General features: G+C 36.4%; 2 protein-coding genes across 9 annotated transcripts in view; one reads left to right on the top strand and one right to left on the bottom strand.

Annotated features, from left to right (window-relative positions):
- TRPC5 (transient receptor potential cation channel subfamily C member 5) overlaps positions 1 to 9,022 on the top strand; it is a 322,611-nt gene extending 313,589 nt beyond the window's left edge. The window contains exon 11 of the mRNA XM_054471093.1: positions 35 to 9,022. Within this exon, the coding sequence (XP_054327068.1) occupies positions 35 to 727 (693 nt within the window). The 3' untranslated portion in view covers positions 728 to 9,022. The remainder of the gene's footprint in view (positions 1 to 34) is intronic.
- A 7,358-nt stretch (positions 9,023 to 16,380) lies between these two features.
- Positions 16,381 to 22,027, bottom strand: part of ALG13 (ALG13 UDP-N-acetylglucosaminyltransferase subunit) — a 79,552-nt gene continuing 73,905 nt past the window's right edge. For all 8 annotated transcript variants that reach the window (XM_054471082.2, XM_054471083.2, XM_063660467.1 and 5 more), the window contains 2 exons: positions 19,264 to 19,438; positions 16,381 to 17,296 (listed from right to left, as the gene is read on the bottom strand). In XM_054471082.2, the coding sequence (XP_054327057.1) occupies positions 17,031 to 17,296; positions 19,264 to 19,438 (441 nt within the window). In that variant the 3' untranslated portion in view covers positions 16,381 to 17,030. The remainder of the gene's footprint in view (positions 17,297 to 19,263; positions 19,439 to 22,027) is intronic.

Here is a 22,027-nt window from a genome sequence, read left to right as displayed (position 1 = left end):
TTCTTGACATAATATGTCTCCTCTCTTTTCCCAGGAATTAAAGCAAGACATCTCCAGCTTTCGGTATGAAGTGCTTGACCTCTTGGGAAATAGAAAACATCCAAGGAGAAGCTTTTCCACTAGCAGCACTGAACTCTCTCAGAGAGACGATAATAATGATGGCAGTGGTGGGGCTCGGGCCAAATCCAAGAGTGTCTCTTTTAATTTAGGCTGCAAGAAAAAGACTTGCCATGGGCCACCTCTCATCAGAACCATGCCAAGGTCCAGTGGTGCCCAAGGAAAGTCAAAAGCTGAGTCATCAAGCAAACGCTCCTTCATGGGTACTTCTCTCAAGAAACTGGGTCTCCTATTCTCCAAATTTAACGGTCATATGTCTGAACCCAGTTCAGAGCCAATGTACACAATTTCTGATGGAATTGTTCAGCAGCACTCTATGTGGCAGGACATCAGATATTCTCAGATGGAGAAAGGGAAAGCAGAGGCCTGTTCTCAAAGTGAAATTAACCTCAGTGAGGTAGAATTAGGTGAAGTCCAGGGCGCTGCTCAGAGCAGTGAATGCCCTCTAGCCTGTTCCAGCTCTCTTCACTGTGCATCCAGCATCTGCTCCTCAAATTCTAAACTTTTAGACTCCTCAGAGGATGTATTTGAAACTTGGGGAGAGGCTTGTGACTTGCTCATGCACAAATGGGGTGATGAACAGGAAGAACAAGTTACAACTCGCCTCTAAGTCAAGCCCTAATCATCTGTTCTGGAACTCAACAGAAATTTGTAATTTCCTTGCTCTCAGAGGTGACACAGAATATGATTCCCTCACTGCCCCTGCCCCCGAGAAAGGAGAGTGAAACTCTTATTTGCACCATCTTTTATAGCCACATTCTCCATTTTTGTTCTTGTTTTATTATTACTTTATTATTTGCCTTTTTAATACCTATACACACTAAGTCCATCTTACAACCGACTGAAGGGGTGTTGCACCTAATCATCAGAGGTGCAGTTGGGTGCTTAACCTTTTTGCTTTGCTTTTCTCACCCAAGCTTCCTTGAAGCCCCAGGTGCCACTTTGCTAGTCTTGTTGCCGCACAGATTCCTGACCATCCTCAGAGTCTCATGCCATTTTCCCACAGAGCTGAGGGATGTGGTCAGCAGTCCCCACCAGCTATCAGATAAGGCAAACTACCCTGCCCATCTTTGTTGCCATTCAGTGCTACGTGCTGCCCATGCTGGGTCAATGAACAGCATCAAAGGGAGGCTGAAGAGATTCCAAAGAATTGTCTGCTTGTGGTTTCTAGGTATAAGTGGCTTGTTTCGTTCTTAAATACTACAACTTCTTATTGTGGGGGCTGTTGAGTTTTCTTGTTTCTTAAAGATGTGTTAGTTTCCTAATGTGTGCCAATGAAATATTTACCCCATAGTATATGTCATATCTAATAAGTTAGGCGAATTATTTTTCTGTGTTTGTGTGTTTCAATTAACTTACATTTGAAAATTTGATAGTATGAAAATCAGTATTTAGAATTTGTGCTATTTTTTAAAAACATCTACTACACTCTAACCAATAGTCACTACATCTCATACATTGGCAAGATAAATAGTTGTCATATTTGTTGGGTCCTATTCTACTGTTGATAGTTTTAATTATCATTGCTATCAAATAATTTCTAAGATAAAAGCCTGAATTTGAAATATTTTTATCAGAAAAATGGCATATTGCTGAAGTGTCAAAATATGAGAAAAGAGCATCTTCATTTTAATTAATTGCTTTATAAAAATGGCAACTTTAGGTATAGATAACCTAATTCAGGTTGCAGTTTTAATATTCATTGGGGGCAGTGGAATTGCATGTGTAAATTATGATATATAACATAACAACCCTAGTGGATTCATGGAATTATAAACGTGATCCAAATTCTACTGTCTTCCAAGAAAGCTACATTTATACATCCAAACAAATTCTTTTCCACAGCTTAAGAGTACCTCATCAGAATACAGTGGTTCAAGTTAAAAAATAAAGTCCATAATGCATATGGTCATCATTCTAGACCTGATAACCACTGAGAACCTGCTGAGCAAGGATGGTTTTTACCAACGTTAGCACAAAGGTTTCCTCAATTTAGACTCTAACATATGACCTGAAACAACTCTAGGTCTGAGTCCTAGAGATTACATTAATAGTGTGTAGCCCAGAAAAGTAAAATAGTTAGGTGTCACCCTGTTTTTTTAATGTCAACACCAATAGGAATCCATTTAGATTAATGTAAGTAATTTCTGATAAAAGTAAGAGAAATGAGGAATTTTCAAACTGCAAATATGCCTCCAAACTAGCTTTTGATAGTGTGGTTTCTGTTATTTGAATGGATTCCCATCTCTGTCTCTAGCCTGGAGAAGAGCAAAATGGAGGGGGAGGGGCCAGAAATAGGAGGAGGTTTTGAAGAATAAAGCCTCAGATCCAGGGAAAAGTGATCAAGTGAAAAAGCTGTATCAAGACCCATTTGGCAAGAGGTTGTCCGAAAATAATTCCTTGATCATATCTGAAGTGGTTATTTACTCAAATCAATTTCTCCCCTGCTTCACTAAGACTGTCATAAATGGCCTTGACATTTAATCACAGGTTACTTTCCAGAAAGGTTTCTAAAGTTACAGATTCAGCTTTCCAAATTGTCAAATTCACTTTGAATAATAATAGAACCTGGGCTACATTCCTAACTCATATTAACAGCACCAAAAGAAATAGCATATAAACCCATTTTATAAAAAGAAAAACATGTTTTTCTCAGGTGTCTCACTTCTGAAAACTTATGTATAAGTGTTCTAGCAGTGACCTTATCAACTTGTCAGAAAACAGGCTAGCCAGACATGGAACTATATTCCAAAAGTCTTCTGTCACTTACGTTCTAAAGAGATAATATGTGTAAATCAATCTCTACTATTGAAAGAACCAGTGTCATATGTCACGGGAGTACATTCCTTTTCAGATCTTCTCAGGGTTATCGTTGTGACTTGGGCTTAACACTTCACTAGCTATAGTGAAGCCTCATTTAGGATGGGGGTTAAAGCTAAACAGCTATTGCCCTAACTTCCATGTTGGTGACACCAACATTTTTATTAACTCTAATTCAGTACAAAGTAGGAAAGGAAAAAGATTTTGTTCACTTCCTTACTCTCTTGATCAAGTATCATAAAAGGTATTTCAAGTGAAAATGCTTAGGTATATCCTCTGACCCCAGAGGAGTTATAAGCCAACTTGAGAGTAAATTTATAAACATAAAAAGTTAAGAACTAAAAGAGAACTTTATAAAGGATCTACTCTATTCCAACCTCATATTTTACAAATAGAAAATAAAGAGGCCCAGAGAAGGACAATGACTTGCTCAAGGTCACAGAGATGGTCAATAAACTCAAGTCTTCTAGATTATAGAAGACATTAGTAAGCATATATGTTATATATAGATGTGAAGTGGCCACTACAGACACCCTTTTGTTCATTTGCCAAAAATGCTGTGAACTCCAAAAACTTCAGACTTACATATTTAAATGTGAAGTTAAAAATGTACTGCAAAGTCAAACACAAATACAAAAATAATTTACTACTTATCTAAAATATCCATATCATGTTCCACCTACATTACAGTTGGCTTATCACTTCCGGACACCTTGGATTCATTTATTTGATCTCATAAAGTCTCCCTAATAATAAAGGTAAAAATTACAAAGAAAATATTTGAATTATATTAGAAAGTGACCACTGTTGAAGTATCTCCACTTCCAGCTTTATGTCCAGTGAAATACAGGGGAAAGACTCTAAATTTAAAATCATTTTTGGAAAATGCCAAACTTTACAGGGATATAAATGCTTCAAGTTTTGCTTCTGTCTACTGACATGGAGATATTAAAAAATTCCCTGTTCTGCCTCCATCATTTTTCATTCCACTGTGACCTAACTTAGGCTATTTCAAGCTAAGTCGTAAATACCTGTCTGCAATTTGATTAAATAATTTTTAAAAAACGAACGCCTCCACTTTTCAAATGACTTAATACCTTTTCCAAAAAGAACTTTATAGTTCTTATGGCAGTGCAAACCTCATCTGAAAACTTCACTGGGAACTTTAGAGATAAATACGAGGCCATACCTTAGCCTGAAAATACAAATAACCATTGGCATTCATGTTGCATCGTGGGTGAATCTCGTGTGGTGTTTTGACTAACAGTTTTAGTGCCCCAGACCTTGGTTTGTTACATCATCAGGTAAAAAGTACTTGAAGATAGGCAGCAAATCCTTTGTTTAAAAGTACCTTAGAAAAATTGAGGCTGGGCATGGTGGCCCACTCCTGTAATCCCAGCACTTTGGGAGGCCAAAGTGGGTGGTTCACTTGAGTCCAGGAGTTCGAGATCAGCCTGGCCAACATGATGAAACCCATCTCTACTAAAAATACAAAAATGAGCTGGGCATGGTGGTACACGCCTGTAGTCCCAGCTACTTGAGAGGCTGAGGCATGAGAATCACTTGAACCTGGGAGGCAGAGGTTGCAGTGCGCTGAGATCACACCACTGCACTCAAGCCTGGGCAGCAGAGCGAGACTGTCTCAAAAATAAATAAATAAAGGTACCTAAGAAAAATTGAGTATATTTTCTTGGTAATCAAGTTTTCAAGATTGCTCATACAGACATAGTCAATGCAAATTGATCCAAGTGTTCAGATCATCTAAATAACCTCTTCATACCTACTTCACAGCTCTCCCTACCTTTAATCCCTGCAGCTTTGCTTCAAAACTATGGATATTTTAGATTGTTTCTTTGGCTTACTTTATCTAGATAATTGCTCCAAATATCCACCTTGTTGGTGTAGAACTCGGCAGTGGGATCTGAGTACCCCAAATGAATGTGAGCTTTACTTTAGCAGAGAGAAACATTGTTACCATTATATTTCCAACTAACCTTCCAGTAACTTTTTTTCCAACAGATGTGGGTTTTGGCTTGCTTTGCCTTTTGAGGGATGTCTGTAAAAGTGAGAACGTGTCTGTGTATATACATAGACACACATAACAAAACTTAATAGCATTTGATTGTTCTGCCTTTGGCACTTTACCCCTTTAGGTAATTACTAGATCATTTTGAAGAGAGGGAAGCAAGAATAACTTTTCAATGGAGACATTTCCTGAGCTGTGAGGAACTGCCAAAATGAACTGCCATGACAGCATCTTCTGTAGCACTTTTATATTGAGAGCTATCAAGATTTGAGGTTCCTGGTTTTGTTTAAAAAAAAAAAGCATTTAGGTCAGAATAACTTACCTGGAAGACTTAAATATACACATTTTTGGCAAAATAAAGTAAGTCTGCATACTTCAGATTTACTGTATACCTGAAATTTGGTGCATACTTGAGGTGTTAATATTCATTCATACGCTGGTACATGGCCTAGGATTTTCATCTGTTGTGTGGTGATCCAGAGGAGGTGTTAGTGGGTGCCTTGTGAGAGCTTTACTTTTAGAAAATGTAAGAAACAGAGTTAACTGCTGGAATGATAGAGGGGCAGCAAGCCAGTGTGCTCTAGCATCTTTAGGCTCAGTATTTGTGTTATCCCTAACTTGAGTGGATTTGTATCTTGTACTTGATTATTGGATCTGAGTTGTGTTCATTCTTTTTCTAAAGATATACCATCAACATTTGTGGTACCTGAGAGACATATACATATTAAGAATTATAATATTTAAATATAAAACTAAGTGGAATGCCCTTATGCCAAAAAGCTAGTTTTCTTATATGATGTGAAAAGATGTGAAAGCTCTATAGAGGCTTCCTGTTACTACACAAATAAATGGCAAACAATTTCTGTAGGAACATAAACAGCCCACAACTTTTGATCATTGAAATCAACTGTCATACATCCATGAAAGTAGCATGTATCTGTCCTACCCTCCTCCCCCTCAAAGAACTTTCTTTATAACTCCAGTGACTTGATAGAACCAAAAAAGACTAACTGAAGTAGGTTAGAATGGCTTGCAATGTGAAGGTCATTTTCACCATTTTTCAGCATATTTGCCCTTTGATTTTAGCAGGTTTTGGGGCAACCTAACATCCCAGGAGCTTACATACATACACACAAAAGGCACTGTCCTCAGCGGCACTTGAACGAATATGTGGCAGTGTGCCTTTTATTTAAGCCTAAGGTAGCCAGCCATTTGAAAGTACAATTAAGCTGGGATTGGCCATTTTATATCTTTTCCCAGAAGTTCAATATATCCCCAAAATACTCATTGCCATCAATTGCCTTCCAACCTAGGAACCCTCTTGACAGTTCTCCAGTCTTACACAACTCTTAAAGCTGACCCTTGGAAGGAAGAAAGGAGGCTTTGGATTTTTGCTGGGATTGGGAAACTTAGATGGTGATAGTGTAGTAAAGAGACAATTGGAAAAGCTTTTGAAGTAAGGACAAGTGAGGATATACACTTTAAAACATGGGGCTAAACCACCAAATTGTCAATTTTTTGGATGGCCAAATTGAGATGAATCACCTGAATTAAAAATGTAATTTAAAATGGTTAATTAAAACATTAGCATCATCATTTCTCCTTTAATGAAATTCAAAAAAATGCAACAATATATGAAAGCAGAACTACCGGTAAATCATTTTTCAAATTTTGGGTCATATTTGGGTTAAATTTCAGATGTTAACAAGTTCTCAACTTTGGGATCACTGTAAATATAAGTTCAACACACCACATCCATAATGCAATATCACAGATGGGCTTTCATAAATATGTACACTTTAGCCAATTGGAAAGATCACTTCCTTCAAATTTTATCTAAGAAATAAAGTGGGTTTGTCAAAACAACATGAAAGAGAAATGAAAGGTAAGGAAGGGTACTATGGCAAAAAGCCAGATTATGTATCTGCTGTCATCTTTTAGCATCATAAATTTGGAATAAACATAAAATAGGATAATGACTGATATTTTCATAAACATACCAGAACTTATGCACCCAAATGAATGTGGTCCTTTAAAGTAGTCACCTTAAAAAGCCATACCCATATTCTAATGATGCTGCCATTACTCAACCCACTTTGGACTTCTGCTTTTGAAATGACTTTCAAAGTCTACAGTACGATCTCTGAATATCCTCAATGGTAGAAAATCATGATCCTGCAAGATTAAATTTTTAGGAATTTAGAAATTGCCAAAAGTAATTTTAGATCCACACTTGGTAAAACATGCAGTAGTCAAGATGAGTACCACTTTCTCTGGTTAAAAACAAACAAACAAACAAAAAAAACATTTTCAAGTGCTATTACACAATAGGCACTTTCATAGGCGCAATTATAAAATAATGAGATTGTCTCTTGTGGGATTTGTAAGGGACCTGGAACTGTTCTTGGGAATCTAGTTTTTTTCCCCTAATTAACTTTATTGAGGAATGATTTATGTACAATTACCTGCATTCATTTAAAGTGTACAAATTGGTGAGTTTTCAGAGTTGTATATACCTCTGGAAGCACCAGCCAAAATCAAGTTATAGAATATCCCCGTCACCCCCTCAAGAATGCTTGTTCCCCTTTGTATCCTGGAATCTAGTTTCAATTATGCTTGGAGCAGTGGTAGCCTTACATGAATAAGCACATAGCCTCCTGAAGAGAACACTTTAAAGAGCAATATATTTAGATAGAGAAGCTTCACTGATTTGGGAACAACCATAATGATTAACCCTTTGTGTTTAAATAGTAAAATACATTGAGTTCCAATGGCTTATGCTGTAAATAAACTCAGAATTGACTCCTCAAACTTATTTGATCCTTAAGAAATGACACTGTATAGCACAGAGGCTCTGGTGACTAGGCTGTTATCAGGGAGAGGGACAGTAAAGAAAAACCACTCACCTCCATAGAGAACAGAGGGGAGGATTTTGGACTCATAAGAACCCACGGTGGCAGAAGCAATGGAAAGAAACTCTAATGGGAAGATGACAGCTAGCTAGCTGAATGTGTTCAGGTCATCTGAAAGTCACAGATTCAGATTAGGTATTTCCTGTATAAGATCTAGTCACAGTATTTAAAGTATAGCCTCATCATGTTGTGGCCACACCTTGTAGGACCTCCTTGTAAAACATATTAAGCAATCAGTTTAAATATCCAAGGCAACGTAACCTGTAGTCCAATAATCAGTGATAACTGTGCTTAGCATTACTTGGGCAGGAGAAGCAGCCAGAATTCTCAAGTGTCTTAACAGGATAAGTGGGACCAATGACACCAAAATGAATATTATGTGAGCACATGAAGAGTCCTCTAAACCCAAAGGGTTAACACATCAGTCTGTGGTTTAATGTAAAAGGAAATTCAACGAGATAAATTAACTTTAAAATTAACTGTTCAAATTACTACCTTAACAAAGTAAAAGTAAAGCTGTATCTTATCTCAACAGTAAAGACACAGACCTTCCCCAGGACACTTCAGATAAGGATAAACACATCCGTCTCAAGCAAATACGTTTTAGTTTGTTTCTTATAATAGGAATGCACACCAGAGGTACTATTCAACAGAACAATAGTTAAACTCTTCACAGGATTCTATTTATTCCATATTTCTAAAAAATGGGGTTGAAATTAGGGATGGGAGTTTCTTTCTACTCAAAACAATGAATGCAGTCTGCAGCTACAAACTAACATTTGGTAGCAGGAAGGAGAATACTAGAGAATACGGACTATGTGTAATTCACCTTCTAAGCCTAGTTGGCAGCCCCAACCACATATCACCATGTAGAAAGTGTGTCAAATTTCAGTTTAAAATGATACATCTCGAGCATAATCATGAAAAGGGAAAATTCCAAATGTGTCTGTGTAAATGACACTGGCTTTGAAGACTATTTTAAAAGTGGAAATCTCTTTGAATTAACTATTACTTTTATTTAAACACTTTCTGTAAGTGCACAGTGTCAATCTTAATGTATTAAAAAGGATCTTGTACAATAAAATAATTTTGTGTATTTTTAGCTTCAGTATCAACAAAATAAAGTATTTACTTTTTTCCCCTGAAATGTGTGACAACTCAGATTTAAGGTGTTACGTTCCTCCCTTTTTCAGTGTATTCATTTGTAGCCACCTATTATTAACATTTATGAACAACAGATTTCACAATGTAATTTGCCTAGCAGAAACACTAATGGGAGACCTCCACAGTCCAATATATTTTGAAAAGTATATGAAAATAAATATTCTGATTTTTATATCTTCCATTAAACAAAGCTGACTAGTATTTAAGAATTTAATAATAATTTATAAGAACTATGAGATGAAGTAAAGAGACCAATACAGTTTTAAAGCTATAGCTTACAATATCGAAAAACCTTAGAAGCCCAATCCTGGAAATTAATTATTCTTCATTGAGTACTTAAAGTATGATACATATTGCATAGAACAGTTGGAATCTGTGAGACAGTGAGAAGACATATAAATGGAGGTTAAGCTGGTCATGATTAAACCAGTGTCATCTGAGGACATCTGAGCAATAATTCCAGAATCAGTTGACATTTCTCCTTCAGATTTTTTTGTAGTAACAGACTTTTCAGCAACTAGCTTTCTACTAATTCAGATTCCTGAAGTTTGATTGTCTTATTTTACTGATTAACTTTTACACCAGCAGGGCACTGGTTAGCATATCAGAAAAGCTTAACTTTCAGCTAAATAACTCACCTGTAAGTCCTGGCCTAATTATTTTAAGCATAAATGAGTGTACAACATTAACACACTGGTTAGATAAGGATAATTAAAATAAGCAGAAGTCACAAATGAGATAACATCTCACACCAGTTAGAATGGCAATCATTAAAAAGTCAGGAAACAACAGGTGCTGGAGAAATAGGAACACTTTTACACTGTTGGTGGGACTGTAAACTAGTTCAACCATTGTGGAAGACAGTGTGGCGATTCCTCAAGGATCTAGAACTAGAAATACCATTTGACCCAGCCATTCCATTACTGGGTATATACCCAAAGGATTATAAATCATGCTGCTATAAACACACATGCACACGTATGTTTACTGCAGCACTATTCACAATAGCAAAGACTTGGAACCAACCCAAATGTCCATCAACGATAGACTGGATTAAGAAAATGTGGCACATATACACCATGGAATACTATGCAGCCATAAAAAATGATGAGTTCATGTCCTTTGTAGGGACATGGATGAAGCTGGAAACCATCATTCTCAGCAAACTATCTCAAGGACAAAAAACCAAATACCACATGTTCTCACTCATAGGTGGGAACTGAACAATGAGAACACATGGACACAGGAAGGGGAACATCACACACTGGGGCCTGTCATGGGGTGGGGGGGGAGGCGGGAGGAATAGCATTAGGAGATATACCTAATGTAAATGACGAGTTAATGGGTGCAGCTCACCAACATGGCACATGTATACATATGTAATAAACCTGCACGTTGTGCACATGTACCCTAGAACTTAAAGTATAATAATAATAAAAAAACAGAAATATATCTGACAAAGATTTGCAACCAGCACATATAAAGAACTACTATAATACGATAACACAAATTATTTGAACACACTTCACAAAGGTATACAAATGAACAAGCACATAAAAATGCTTGATATGAAAAACAATTAGGGAAATGCAAATTAGATACCACTTACTACAATGAGATACCACTTACTACACATCCACCAAAATGACTAAAATAAAAACCACTGACACCATCATATGCTGATGGTAATGAGAAACTGGAACTGTCATACATTGCTGATGGGAGTTTAAAATGGTACAACCACTTGAGAAAAATGTCCTGCAGTTTCTTATAAAAAAAAACTAAACATGCACCTCACCTATGACCCAATAATTCTATTCCAAGATAAATGAAAACATGTGCTCATAAAAAGATTTACAGAAAAATATCCATAGAAGCTTTATTTATAATATGTAAAAAAACTGGAAATGGCCCAGGTGTCCATCAAAAGGATAAACTATGGCATATTCATACAATGAAATAATATTCAGCAATAAATTTTTGATACACACAACATAGATAAATCCCAAATACATTATGCTGAAAGAAGCCTTACACAAGAGAGCATATACTTTCATTTATGTAGTTAGAAAAACAGAAAACTAATCTATTGGGGAAAAATCAGAACCAAGAGTGGTTACCCAGGGGAATGGAATAGAAAGATTTGACTGGGAAGAAGCATGACGAGACTTCCTGCGGATGATAATGTTATCTTGATCAGGGCTTGGGTTTCACAAGTATGTGATTTATCAAACCTCACTGCATCCAACACTTAAGATTTGTGCATTTCACTGCATGTAAACTTTACCTCAAAAGAAAAAAATCTTTAACAACTTTTGAACTCTGGTTAACAATATGCATGAAATGTTTACAGGTAATCTGTACTTAAGTTTGCAATTTTCTTTGAAATGCATCAAAAATGAGGACTTATAGATGGATATGTGAAAAAGCAAGTATAGGAAAATGTAAGTACAGAACTTACGTAGTAAATATACAGATGTTAACTGAACAATTCCTTCAACTGCTCTGTGTTTAAAAGATTTTTATAAGAAAATGTTGGAAAAAAAATAAGCAGTGAGTAAAGAAAAAGAACTAAATTAACAAAATCCTATGCCATGTTTCAAAACAACCAGGAAAGGAAAAACTTCTTGGGTAGCTGAAGCTATTTTAGCAGAGCTAAAAGGAATGAAAGAAAATCAAAACAAACTTCAACTGCTAAAACAAACAAGACTACTGAATATAAAATAGCTTTTTATGAAGGTAAAAATTTTCACTTTGAGGCAGCCAACATACCAGAGCAAGGAAATAAAACATTATTTTAAGTCCAGTATTAGGGTAGATTTTTTTCAACAATTCTGCAAACAATTTGGAAAAACCTGTATTATATAGTCTGGAAAGAGCCAAAAGTTCTGCAAGAAAGATTTGCTAATTATGTGAGGGGACTGACCATCCATATAACACTAATAAATCAATACTATGAACCAATAATGTTTGGCTAGAACAGATTTCAACGTTTTTATTCACTGACTGGTCTGAATTCGTAAGAACTGATTCAGTTTAACCTCAATATTGTTTGTAATGACCCCACCCACTTCACAAAAGGTCTACTCAGTGGCAAGAGACACCTACCAGGAAAAAAACTAAATAATAGTCAGATTTTCTTGTTTCCAAGATCCCTCCTCACCAGCGGCCATAAGAAAAAAAGTAAACTCAAAAGTGGTGGTGATCGGCTGGGCGTGGTGGCTCATATGCCTATAATCCCAGCACTTTGGGAGGCCGAGGCAGGCAGATCATCTGAGGTTGGGAGTTTGAGACCAGCCTGATCAACATGGAGAAACCCTGTCTCTACAAAAAATACAACATTAGATGGGTGTGGTGGCACATGCCTGTAATCCCAGCTACTCCGGAGGCTGAGGCAGAAGAATCACTTGAACCCGGGAGGAGGAGGTTGCGGTGAGCCAAGATTGCACCATTGCACTCCAGCCTGGGCGACAAGAGGGAAACTCCATCTCAAAAAAAAAAACAAAAAAAAACAGTGGTGATTATTGGGAAAACAATTACTGAAACAGTAAAACCAGAATTGGTTCACTTAGCTCAATTAGTTTCCACTACAAATAAACGTCATGTGTTTATTAAAACTAGCTTTACGTGTAGCTAGCAAATATTAATTACAGAATTTCAAGAATCCATTTTCCATCCTATAGCTTTCCCCAAAACTCCAGATGTTTTAAGGGGAGGACCTTATGTGACAGCCTCTCTACAACCTTATAAGTTTAATTCTTTTCAGGATTCAAGACATTTCAAAAAACCCAAACTCATACTAACTTCATAAGCAAACATCTCCTCTCCAGATGGCAGGTTACCAAGGTAGTTTTTATTATCAAAAATTTCAAACAAAATAGCATAATGAACCTAAGTTTCAATGATAATTATTCAATGACACACAGCTAATGTTCTTTCATCTATAATACTCATCCTGAAATTACTTTGAAGCACTTCCCATAATCACTCTAAAGTAGTTTTAGTCACACAGTAGGTCATTACCTAAACTCAGGTCAATCCTTTCCTGAAGCTACATCTCCCACACACAGGCACCCTCCATGTCCCTGAAAAGCATTTTAGGGGAAACTGCCTTTGGTCATTGAGGTAGGAGAGAAGACAAGTGTTCCAAATCAAGTTGCTCCTACTGAAACTTAACATTCTAGGTAGGATGGAGGGAAACAAGAGGTTGTCTTGTTACATAGGTTGAGTATCCCTTATCTGAAATGTTTGGGACCAGAAGTGTTTGGAATTTCAAAATTTTTCAGGTTTGAGAATATTTGCTTTATATTTACTGGTTGAGCATTCCCAATTCGAAATTCCAAATTGCCACAAAGAACATTTTGAGCAGCAAGTCAGTGCTCAAGAAGTTTCAGATTTTGCAGCATTTTGGATTTTCAGATTAGGGATGCTCAACCTGTATTAGTTCTCTTGAATTCTTATATAAATTATATAAATTATTATAAACGTAAATATAAAAGGCCTTAAAGAGGTTTCATATGAAATGAACTAAATTTGCCCCAGATTTACAAAAGTCTAGATTAAGTTTATGCTCCACCCTTCCCAATAGACTATATCATTCATTATCTATGGAGATTTGTCTAAGTTCTCAATGTCTGGTGTTCACATAAAAAATCCCATGATTTGTTTATCCTTTTAAATCCAAAGCTAATTGAAAGGTTATGCCTTGATTATAAGCTTTAAGGAAATGAAAGCTGCTTTAAATTCATAAGTCTTAAATTTCAACAGTAAAACCGACTGGATGTTTTCATCTGCTCTTAATCAAGGCAGAAAGCCACAATCAGTTTTGAGAATATATACAGCATAAAAATGAATTTAATTATTTTTCCTGGCTATGAGAAATTATCCAGCTTTTTACCTTTAGCGTAACCAGATTTATGTCAAGAAGGAGCTGTAAGTAAAAGGTTCCAAACAAATTACAGTGCCTTTATATTTCCTTCCCCAAACAATTCTAAATGGCTGAAATTTGGTTAAATGCAGAGAAAAGATAGGATACCTTTTGTAACAAGAGCAACTTAAGAGGTGATCTGTAAAAAGGAGAAGTCTAACACTATGTTTATCCTAGATGGTGATTAAGTGTTAGGGTTTTGTTTTGGTTTTCATCACAAAAACCATTTCCTTTTTACCTGGCAGCTGCCTCCAAGAACGACTGAAGACTTCTGCAGCAGTACAGGTTACACTCACCTCTCCCCCAACAAGAGGGCCAGGACTCACTCCTTGATTATTTCTTAGAGAAGACTGATTGTAATACATAAACAAAGAGAACTTGCATGATTTAAGCAGGCCACAAATACTGCCCTCAATTGATAGTTCACAATCTAGTACACACATTGCTTTCAGGTTACGTTAATGCCAATCATGATTAAATTTCATTAACTGGTAATAGAGCACAAGTCAAGGCAGCATTATGTAAGTTTGAAATAAAAACAAATCTACTGGAAATCTAAGGCAGATGTGCTTGTCTCAAAACCCACCAAATTCCAAACCCATATTTCTCAAGACTACAACCTTCTAAAACACCCCTTAGAACCTATGAACCACTGACAACTGAAAACAGAGGACAATCACTTTCTGTGAATTATGTATACTTCAGAAATGTTTGCACATTCAAAAAATGTTGGGAAGGGGCTGTTCCATGTTATAAGCTTGACTAAAACAAACCTTTATGCAAAACACAATTTGCAGGCTGCACAAATTGAGAACCCAGGAGGTTAGCAGAGAAGTTAAAACACTAGTACACACAGTTGGTTGTTATTAAAACATTAGTGCACTGCCATCCACCTTAAGTTGTCAGATGCTAACTTGTAGTGCAAGGCCTTCTTAAAATCAAGGATACAAAAACAAATCCAATCAGTACTGTCTATTAAGAAGCAGAACCCTTTAGTACACTGGCTTATTTAGAACTCATCAATATCAATCATCTTGAGAAAAGTACATTGAAGATATATCTTCTTTGCAATGTTCCACTCCAGTACCTTCAGCTGTTCAAGTACTTCAAGCCCTGATGTCTCAAATTGTTCTTTTTGGCCAGGGTGTAGCCACAGGGGGAAAGAAGAGACTGATTCACAAAAATAACCTTTTAAGAAAGCGATATAAATAGGTTTTGTGGCAACCAAAGAACACTTTTTAAATAGCTGTTTGTCAGGTGAGACAGAGCAAAGCATTCAGGACGATTTGCCCCTCCGAGAAGAACTGATCAATACAGAACATCTTGTGGTCTTCAGATAGATGAAAGGGAGAAGGCAAAAAAGAATGATGAAATGTGTCTCACAGCAAGCCAAAGCCAAAGCCAAGCCAGGCCTTCAGAGATACAAGATTAAGTCTAAAAACAAAAATGGTAAGATGTGACAATGTCTGGACTCAGAAAACAATACCCCCGAATGAAGGCCTCAGTAGCAAGTTTTTCTCTGACCTTCTCCTGCCCTCCTGTCTCTCAGTCTCCTTCTTCCCCAAAGCTAGCCATGGAAACTAGAATCCCTCTTCCCCAAAGTGGGTCATAGAAACCAGAACCCCTTTTTCCTGAAAGCCAGCCATAAAACCTAAAAATATTACTCGAACTTTTCTAAAACCTAAAAATATTACTCTACCTTTCTGTGTAAAAACTGGTCATAAAAAATTATCTGATCTACCTGGTTTGACCGTCATAAGACCCCCTATTCCCGAGAGGATCCTGTCCCACATCCAGAAGGAAGGAATGTGTGCTCAGAGAGGCCAAGAATACAAACAAGCCTTGTTGGGTTCCCCTACTCAAGTCCATTAGCAGATCATACCCTTTTTGTCCAATCATATTTCTACATGGCTGTCCATACTTCATTGAAGCTAAGCATAAAAATGGACAATTTCCCCTGTATTTTTGGGTCTTCATTCTGAAGGTTCCCATGTACACATTAATAAAATTTGTATGCCCTTTCTCTTTATCTGCCTTTTGTGAGCTGACTTTTTGGTGAACCTTTAGAGGGTGAAGGAGTTTTCCCTTGGTTCCTACAACTATTGAAAGTATAGGATTAATGAGAAGTCTGAAGTTCTATAAGAGGGTTATAAATGCTTTAAAAAAACACACACACACACATACAACATAAAAGGAACATTTTCTGGAGAAAAGGCGTAGATATGGTAGTATGTGCTAAAATGACTCTAGATTAAATAACATCTCAAGTGGCCCTGCAACTACTCCCCACCAGTTCATGCTAAAAATTCACATTCTTTTGCAACCAAAATGCCAGAGAAAAAACATGTTGAAACAATCAAATGTCCGGTACTCTTTGCTGACATGAAAACGCAAAAAGAAAAAAATCTCACTCGTTTTGGCAATTTTAAATGCTAATTTTTATTTACTGCTAACTGTGCAAAAGACACCAATTCAATACAGCGCAGTAAAACACTTACATACATCCAGTATTAAACAATAGCGTATGGGATAAATCTAAAGCAGAGAACCATGTGCCTTCAAAACTGATATCACAGAATGCAACTGGCTTCAGATAATTCTCAAGAAACCTGAAGAGCTCTTTAATTTAATATTAAGTGAGTTACCCAGAAGCAAAGGCTCTTGGTTTTACTTTCTAGAAAAAAGTGGAAGTTATTCCAATTCTGCATGGTTTAATATGATATGTGATTTTTGGACCAATGAAATACTTTATATTCATTTTATCAATTGGTACCATCAGCTAGTATAAAGCTGACAAATGGCTGACAGGAAAACAGCTGAATACAATGAAGTATGTTCAATATGGGGCTAGTTGTACATCCATCTCAATTTCCTTAGTCACAGCCCAAAATAATACCCCTTAATTTTAAAGTACTATTTTAAATCAAAAGATAAAATAATTTTAAAGACAAATACAATAGTAAACACTAATCACCTAAATCATTTAACCACTAACATAAAATACTTTTTAAAAACAAAAACAGCAAGAAAATGGCAGTGCAAGAATACTTCATACTGCTGGATCTTACATACCCTGAGGTACATAATGAGAAGCTGGGGGAGATGGAGCAATATAGCCAATTGGCCCAGGATTTATAGCACCATGAATTTGAGAAGAACCACCATATGCTGTACCAACTGGATGCCAGGGGGGAACACAGGAATAATCTGGCACAACCGGAAGGCAGGAGTCAAAACCTGGCAAAGGTGGCTGCCCATAGGGATCTGACATTACTGGATAATAGACTGCTCCATGAGGGACAGATGAAGAATCAGCATTCGGAAAAGTATCTGAAAGAAAGGATGTATACAGTCTACTTTATATACAAAAATTCACCAAAACAGAACCCCATGCAACATAAATGGATGTTCTTATGTGTGAAAATAAAATTTATTAACTATAAGAAAGATCACAGCAATTGCAGCAGGAGCACTTTAAATACAAATAATGAGTAAAGATAACATGAAAATTTCCAAATTAAAAAACTGTGAAATATATGTGTCAAGTATATTCAATGTACAGACAGCTATCTTTCTGGGATGATTTAGGTATCAGCAAGCTAAACACATAAATATTCTCTAGTGTCCTTCTAGTTAATTAAATTCTTGTAAGAGGTGGTCACAATCGAGTTATCCAATAGTTTTACAGTATACATCATCTGAATAACCATTTAGCAATGAAAAACTCAGGTGTCTAGACATTCTGGTCTATACCCGAAAGTATAGTTCTGAAGAACACCCTAAAAGTGTCATATCCTGAATGTCATTAAGATCAAATTTTAATTTCATAGCACTTTTGCCATGAATCAGTTCCAGTAGAAATAAATGCTGTTTTAATCTTGCTATAATGAGTATACACATTAGACAAAAATAAAAAATTCATTACTTGGGCTTAGATTAACTCTGTGAAATTAAGACTGCCACTGCCTCATAGTTAACTACAATTAAAAATAGCTCTATAAAAGGTATATTGCACAAAATTAAAAAAAAAAAGATTGACACTGTAATATGCTTTAAAAATGGAAATGAAGAGAGAAATTAGTATTCCTAATATGCATCAGGTAATAGTATACTTACACATAAGGTCCCAATTAGTTCTTATAACAACGCTGGCAAGTCAGGTACGAACTCCTGACCTCAGGCAATCCACCTGCCGCAGACTCCCAAAGTGCTGGGATTATAGGCATGAACCACTGCACCCAGCTCAGTGAAGTATTTTAATACCTAGCCTTTCAGATAATTGTAGATATTCTTTGATGTTACACCCAAACTACGTAAGTGGTAGTTCCTCAAAGGTCAGTAGCAATGTGGATTTTGCATGCTCTGTTACATTAAAATCCACTGTTTTATCTTGCACTTGGAAAGATCTGTTACAAAAATCACACCTTGGTCATATCATGCATTGGTAATTGGGAAACTCTTCCTTCACTGAGTTATGCAGATCTTCCAAATGTTGACACATTTCCTCATACAATTTAAGAAACTACATTCAGCTCTACTTATCTTATTACAGGAGTTTTAATTGGTGGGAAGGTGTCAAGCTCATGGTGGAAGATACATGTTTTCCAAAATTCTAATTTTTATTTGAAAGCTAAAATTGTATCTTTGACAACAAATATTACTAGTTATTTATCCTAAAGTGACAGGCTCACTTTGTTCATTTAAGAAAATGCCGGCCAGATCAACTAAGTGTGAATAATGATAGTTTATCCCTCTTTCAAGTCAGCAAGTACAACTCATAACTTAATAGCACAAGTCTTTTTCCTTAAGTTAATCATTATACTTCATTTAGTATGCAGAAGTGTTTTATAAGTAGTTCCATTTTTGTCACAAAGAAAAATACAACTATTCAAGGATAAAAATTTAGTAAAAATGTCTTTGATTAAACAAAAAAATAAGATTGGCATTTTTGTACTATGGGTGTGTGGCAGTGAGAAAAACACTGATTACTAGCAGAGTCTGGGGTCAGTACCAACTAGTGCTTAGGTGCCAGCAGTTTTACCCACCACTGGTTTCTATGCCCTCAATGAAAATGCAAGCCAGTGAAAGGGGCAAATAAAATCTTAGTATTATTGTGAACACTTCTGACCTCATGAATCCCTTGAAAGAGTCTTAGGGACCACAAGAGGTCCACATATCATGCTTTGAGAATCACTGGTATAGTATATGGACCTGATGAAATATATGAAAGCTATTATTGAATTACACACAATAAAATCCAACTGTCTTTCTTGCTGGCAATCTCATTACATACTCACCATTTGCTGATGCTTCCGCCTGTATGCCATCTTCTCTCCTCACCTCACTGTAGAATTGAGGAACGGTTTGATCTACCAGAGGTGGCTCAGTATAGACTGGATAATTCTCTACATGAAGCTGCTGCTGCATCTGTGGCACATAGACCATGGAGTGCCAGTAGCTGTGGTAATAGCACTTGAGCAAGAAAGGGCAACAAAAAAACAAGAAACTTTACTTTTCTCTATTCTTAATGTAATACAGTTCCCCACAGACAAAAAAAAAAAAAAGTAAGAATTGGGCCATGATTTTCAGGTGAGGTAGCAATGACTTTTTTGACCTAAAAACTTGACAGTCTGTTCTCTATTAGAACTTCAGGATCTTTTGCAGCATTTGTATCTCATATTTAAACCTAAGAATTCTTTTAGGAAATCATCTAAAAGACCTGTATACAAAGGTGTCTTTTATAGTATTTTTAAAAGCAAAAAACATTGCACATAGTATTTAACAACAGGGAACTGGATAAATTATATACCCGTAATGAAACACTATATGGGCAACGAAAATCATGCTGTCAAATATTTAAAGCAAAAATGCTTGTATTGTTAAAAGATTTAAAAATTATACAGCATAATCCATAGTTTGTAAAATACAAAATTGTAAGAAAATATATAAAAGTATACAGTGATCATAGAGGTGATTTTAGTTTTCTTTATACCACAGTATTTTCAAAATGTACTACAATGGACACTATGATTTCTAATAAGAAAAATACTGAAATATCTATTCAGCATCTCCTGGTATTCTATGATGTAAAAGGCAGGAGAATATTTTTAAATGCCTCAGTGAAACAGATTACAAAGTTTCCACATGTGACTATAATAAACTAACATAACAGAAGGGGCAAGCGGTTTATCAATTCTTGAAACTAAATTTAAGAAAAATAGTCTCAAAGAACAAAAACCCACCCCACTACTCTTAATTTATAGATGTGTACTATTTGGGAAGACAGTTTTCTTGGCACTGACATGTCTAAAGCTTCAGGGAAATCAGTGTCAGGGAATACGCACTAATCTGAGCATTACCCAGGAGAGCATAGAGTTTATGATCATCTGACAGATCTTAAGATGCATTATTCCTTTCAGTAAATATGCCATCTTGTTACATTTTAAGTCAAGTGTATTTCAGAGGGAAAGTGATCCCTGAAAGACTAAAAGAGCTCTCACCTCAACTCAGAGACACCTTTCACTGATAAAGACATTTGTCAATACCCACCTGCCTCTACAACTCAGGGGAGTGGTGAAAAAACAGTGTTGAGCAAGCATCTATGAACACATGAGTGCTTTAAAAATGCAGCTATTTTTATTTTTATATTTATTACACAAGTTTTGGGATACATGTGCAGAACATGCAGGTTTGTTACATGGGTATACATGTGCCATGGTGGTTTTCTACACCCATCAATCTGTCACCTACATTAGGTATTTGTCCTAATGCTCTCCCTCCCCTTGCCCCCAACCCCTCAACAGGCCCCGATGTGTGATGTTCACCTCCCTGTGCCCATATGTTCTCACTGTTCAACTCCCACTTATGAATGAGAACATGCGGTGTTTGGTTTTCTGTCCTTGTGATAGTTTGCTGAGAATGGTTGCCAGCTTCATCCATGTCCCTACAAAGGACATGAAGTCATTCTTCTTTATGGCCGCATAGTATTCCATGGTGTGTATGTGCCACATTTTCTTTATGCAGTCTATCATTGATGGGCATGTGAGTTGGTTCCAAGTCTTTGGCATTGTGAATAGTGCTGCAGTAAACATACATGTGCATGTGCCTTTATAAAATGATTTATAATCCTTTGGGTATATTCCCAGTAATGGGATTGCTAAATCAAATTGTATTCCTCATTCTAGATCCTTGAGGAATTGCCACACTGTCTTCCACAATGGTTGAACTAATTTACACTCCAACCAACAGCATAAAAGTGTTCCTATTTCTCCACATCCTCTCCAGCATCTGTTGTTTCCTGACTTTTTAATGATTGCCATTCTAACTGGCATGAGATGGTATCTCATTGTGGTTTTGATTTGCATTTCTCTAATGACCAGTGATGAGTTCTTCATGTTTGTTGGCCACATAAATGTCTTCTTTTGAAAAGTGTCTGTTCATATTCTTTGCCCACTTTTTGATGGGGTTATTTCTTGTAAATTTGTTTAAGTTCCTTGTAGATTCTGGATATTAGCCCTTTGTCAGATGGATAGATTGCAAAAATTTTCTCCCATTCTGTAGGTTGCCTGTTCACACTGATAGTTTCTTTTTCTGTGCAGAAGCTCTTTAGTTTAATTAGATCCCACTTGTCAATTTTAGTTTTGCTTTTGTTGCCATTGCTTTTGGTGTTTTAGTCATGAAGTTTTTGCCCACGCCTATGTCCTGAATGGTACTGCCTAGGTTTTCTTCTAGGGTTTTTATGGTTTTAGGTCTTACATTTAAGTCTTTAATCCACCTTGAGTTAATTTTTGTATAAGATGTAAGGAATGGGTCCAGTTTCAGTTTTCTGCATATGGTTAGCCGGTTTTCCCAGCACCATTTATTAAATAGGGAATCCTTTCCCCATTGCTTGTTTTTGTCAGGTTTGCCATGTGTGGTGTTATTTCTGAGTCCTCTGTTCTGTTCTATTGGTCTACATACCTGTTTTGGTACCAATACCATGCTGTTTTGGTTACTGTGGCCTTGTAAAATAGTTTGAAGTCAGATAGCATGATGCCTCCAGCTTTGTTCTTTTTGCTTGGG

The sequence above is a fragment of the Pongo pygmaeus genome, chromosome X (genome assembly GCF_028885625.2).
Source record: "Pongo pygmaeus isolate AG05252 chromosome X, NHGRI_mPonPyg2-v2.0_pri, whole genome shotgun sequence".
Classification (NCBI taxonomy): Eukaryota; Metazoa; Chordata; class Mammalia; order Primates; family Hominidae; genus Pongo; species Pongo pygmaeus.
The sequence above is the reverse complement of the archived record's forward strand: the minus strand, read 5'-3'. Positions and strand labels throughout refer to the sequence as shown.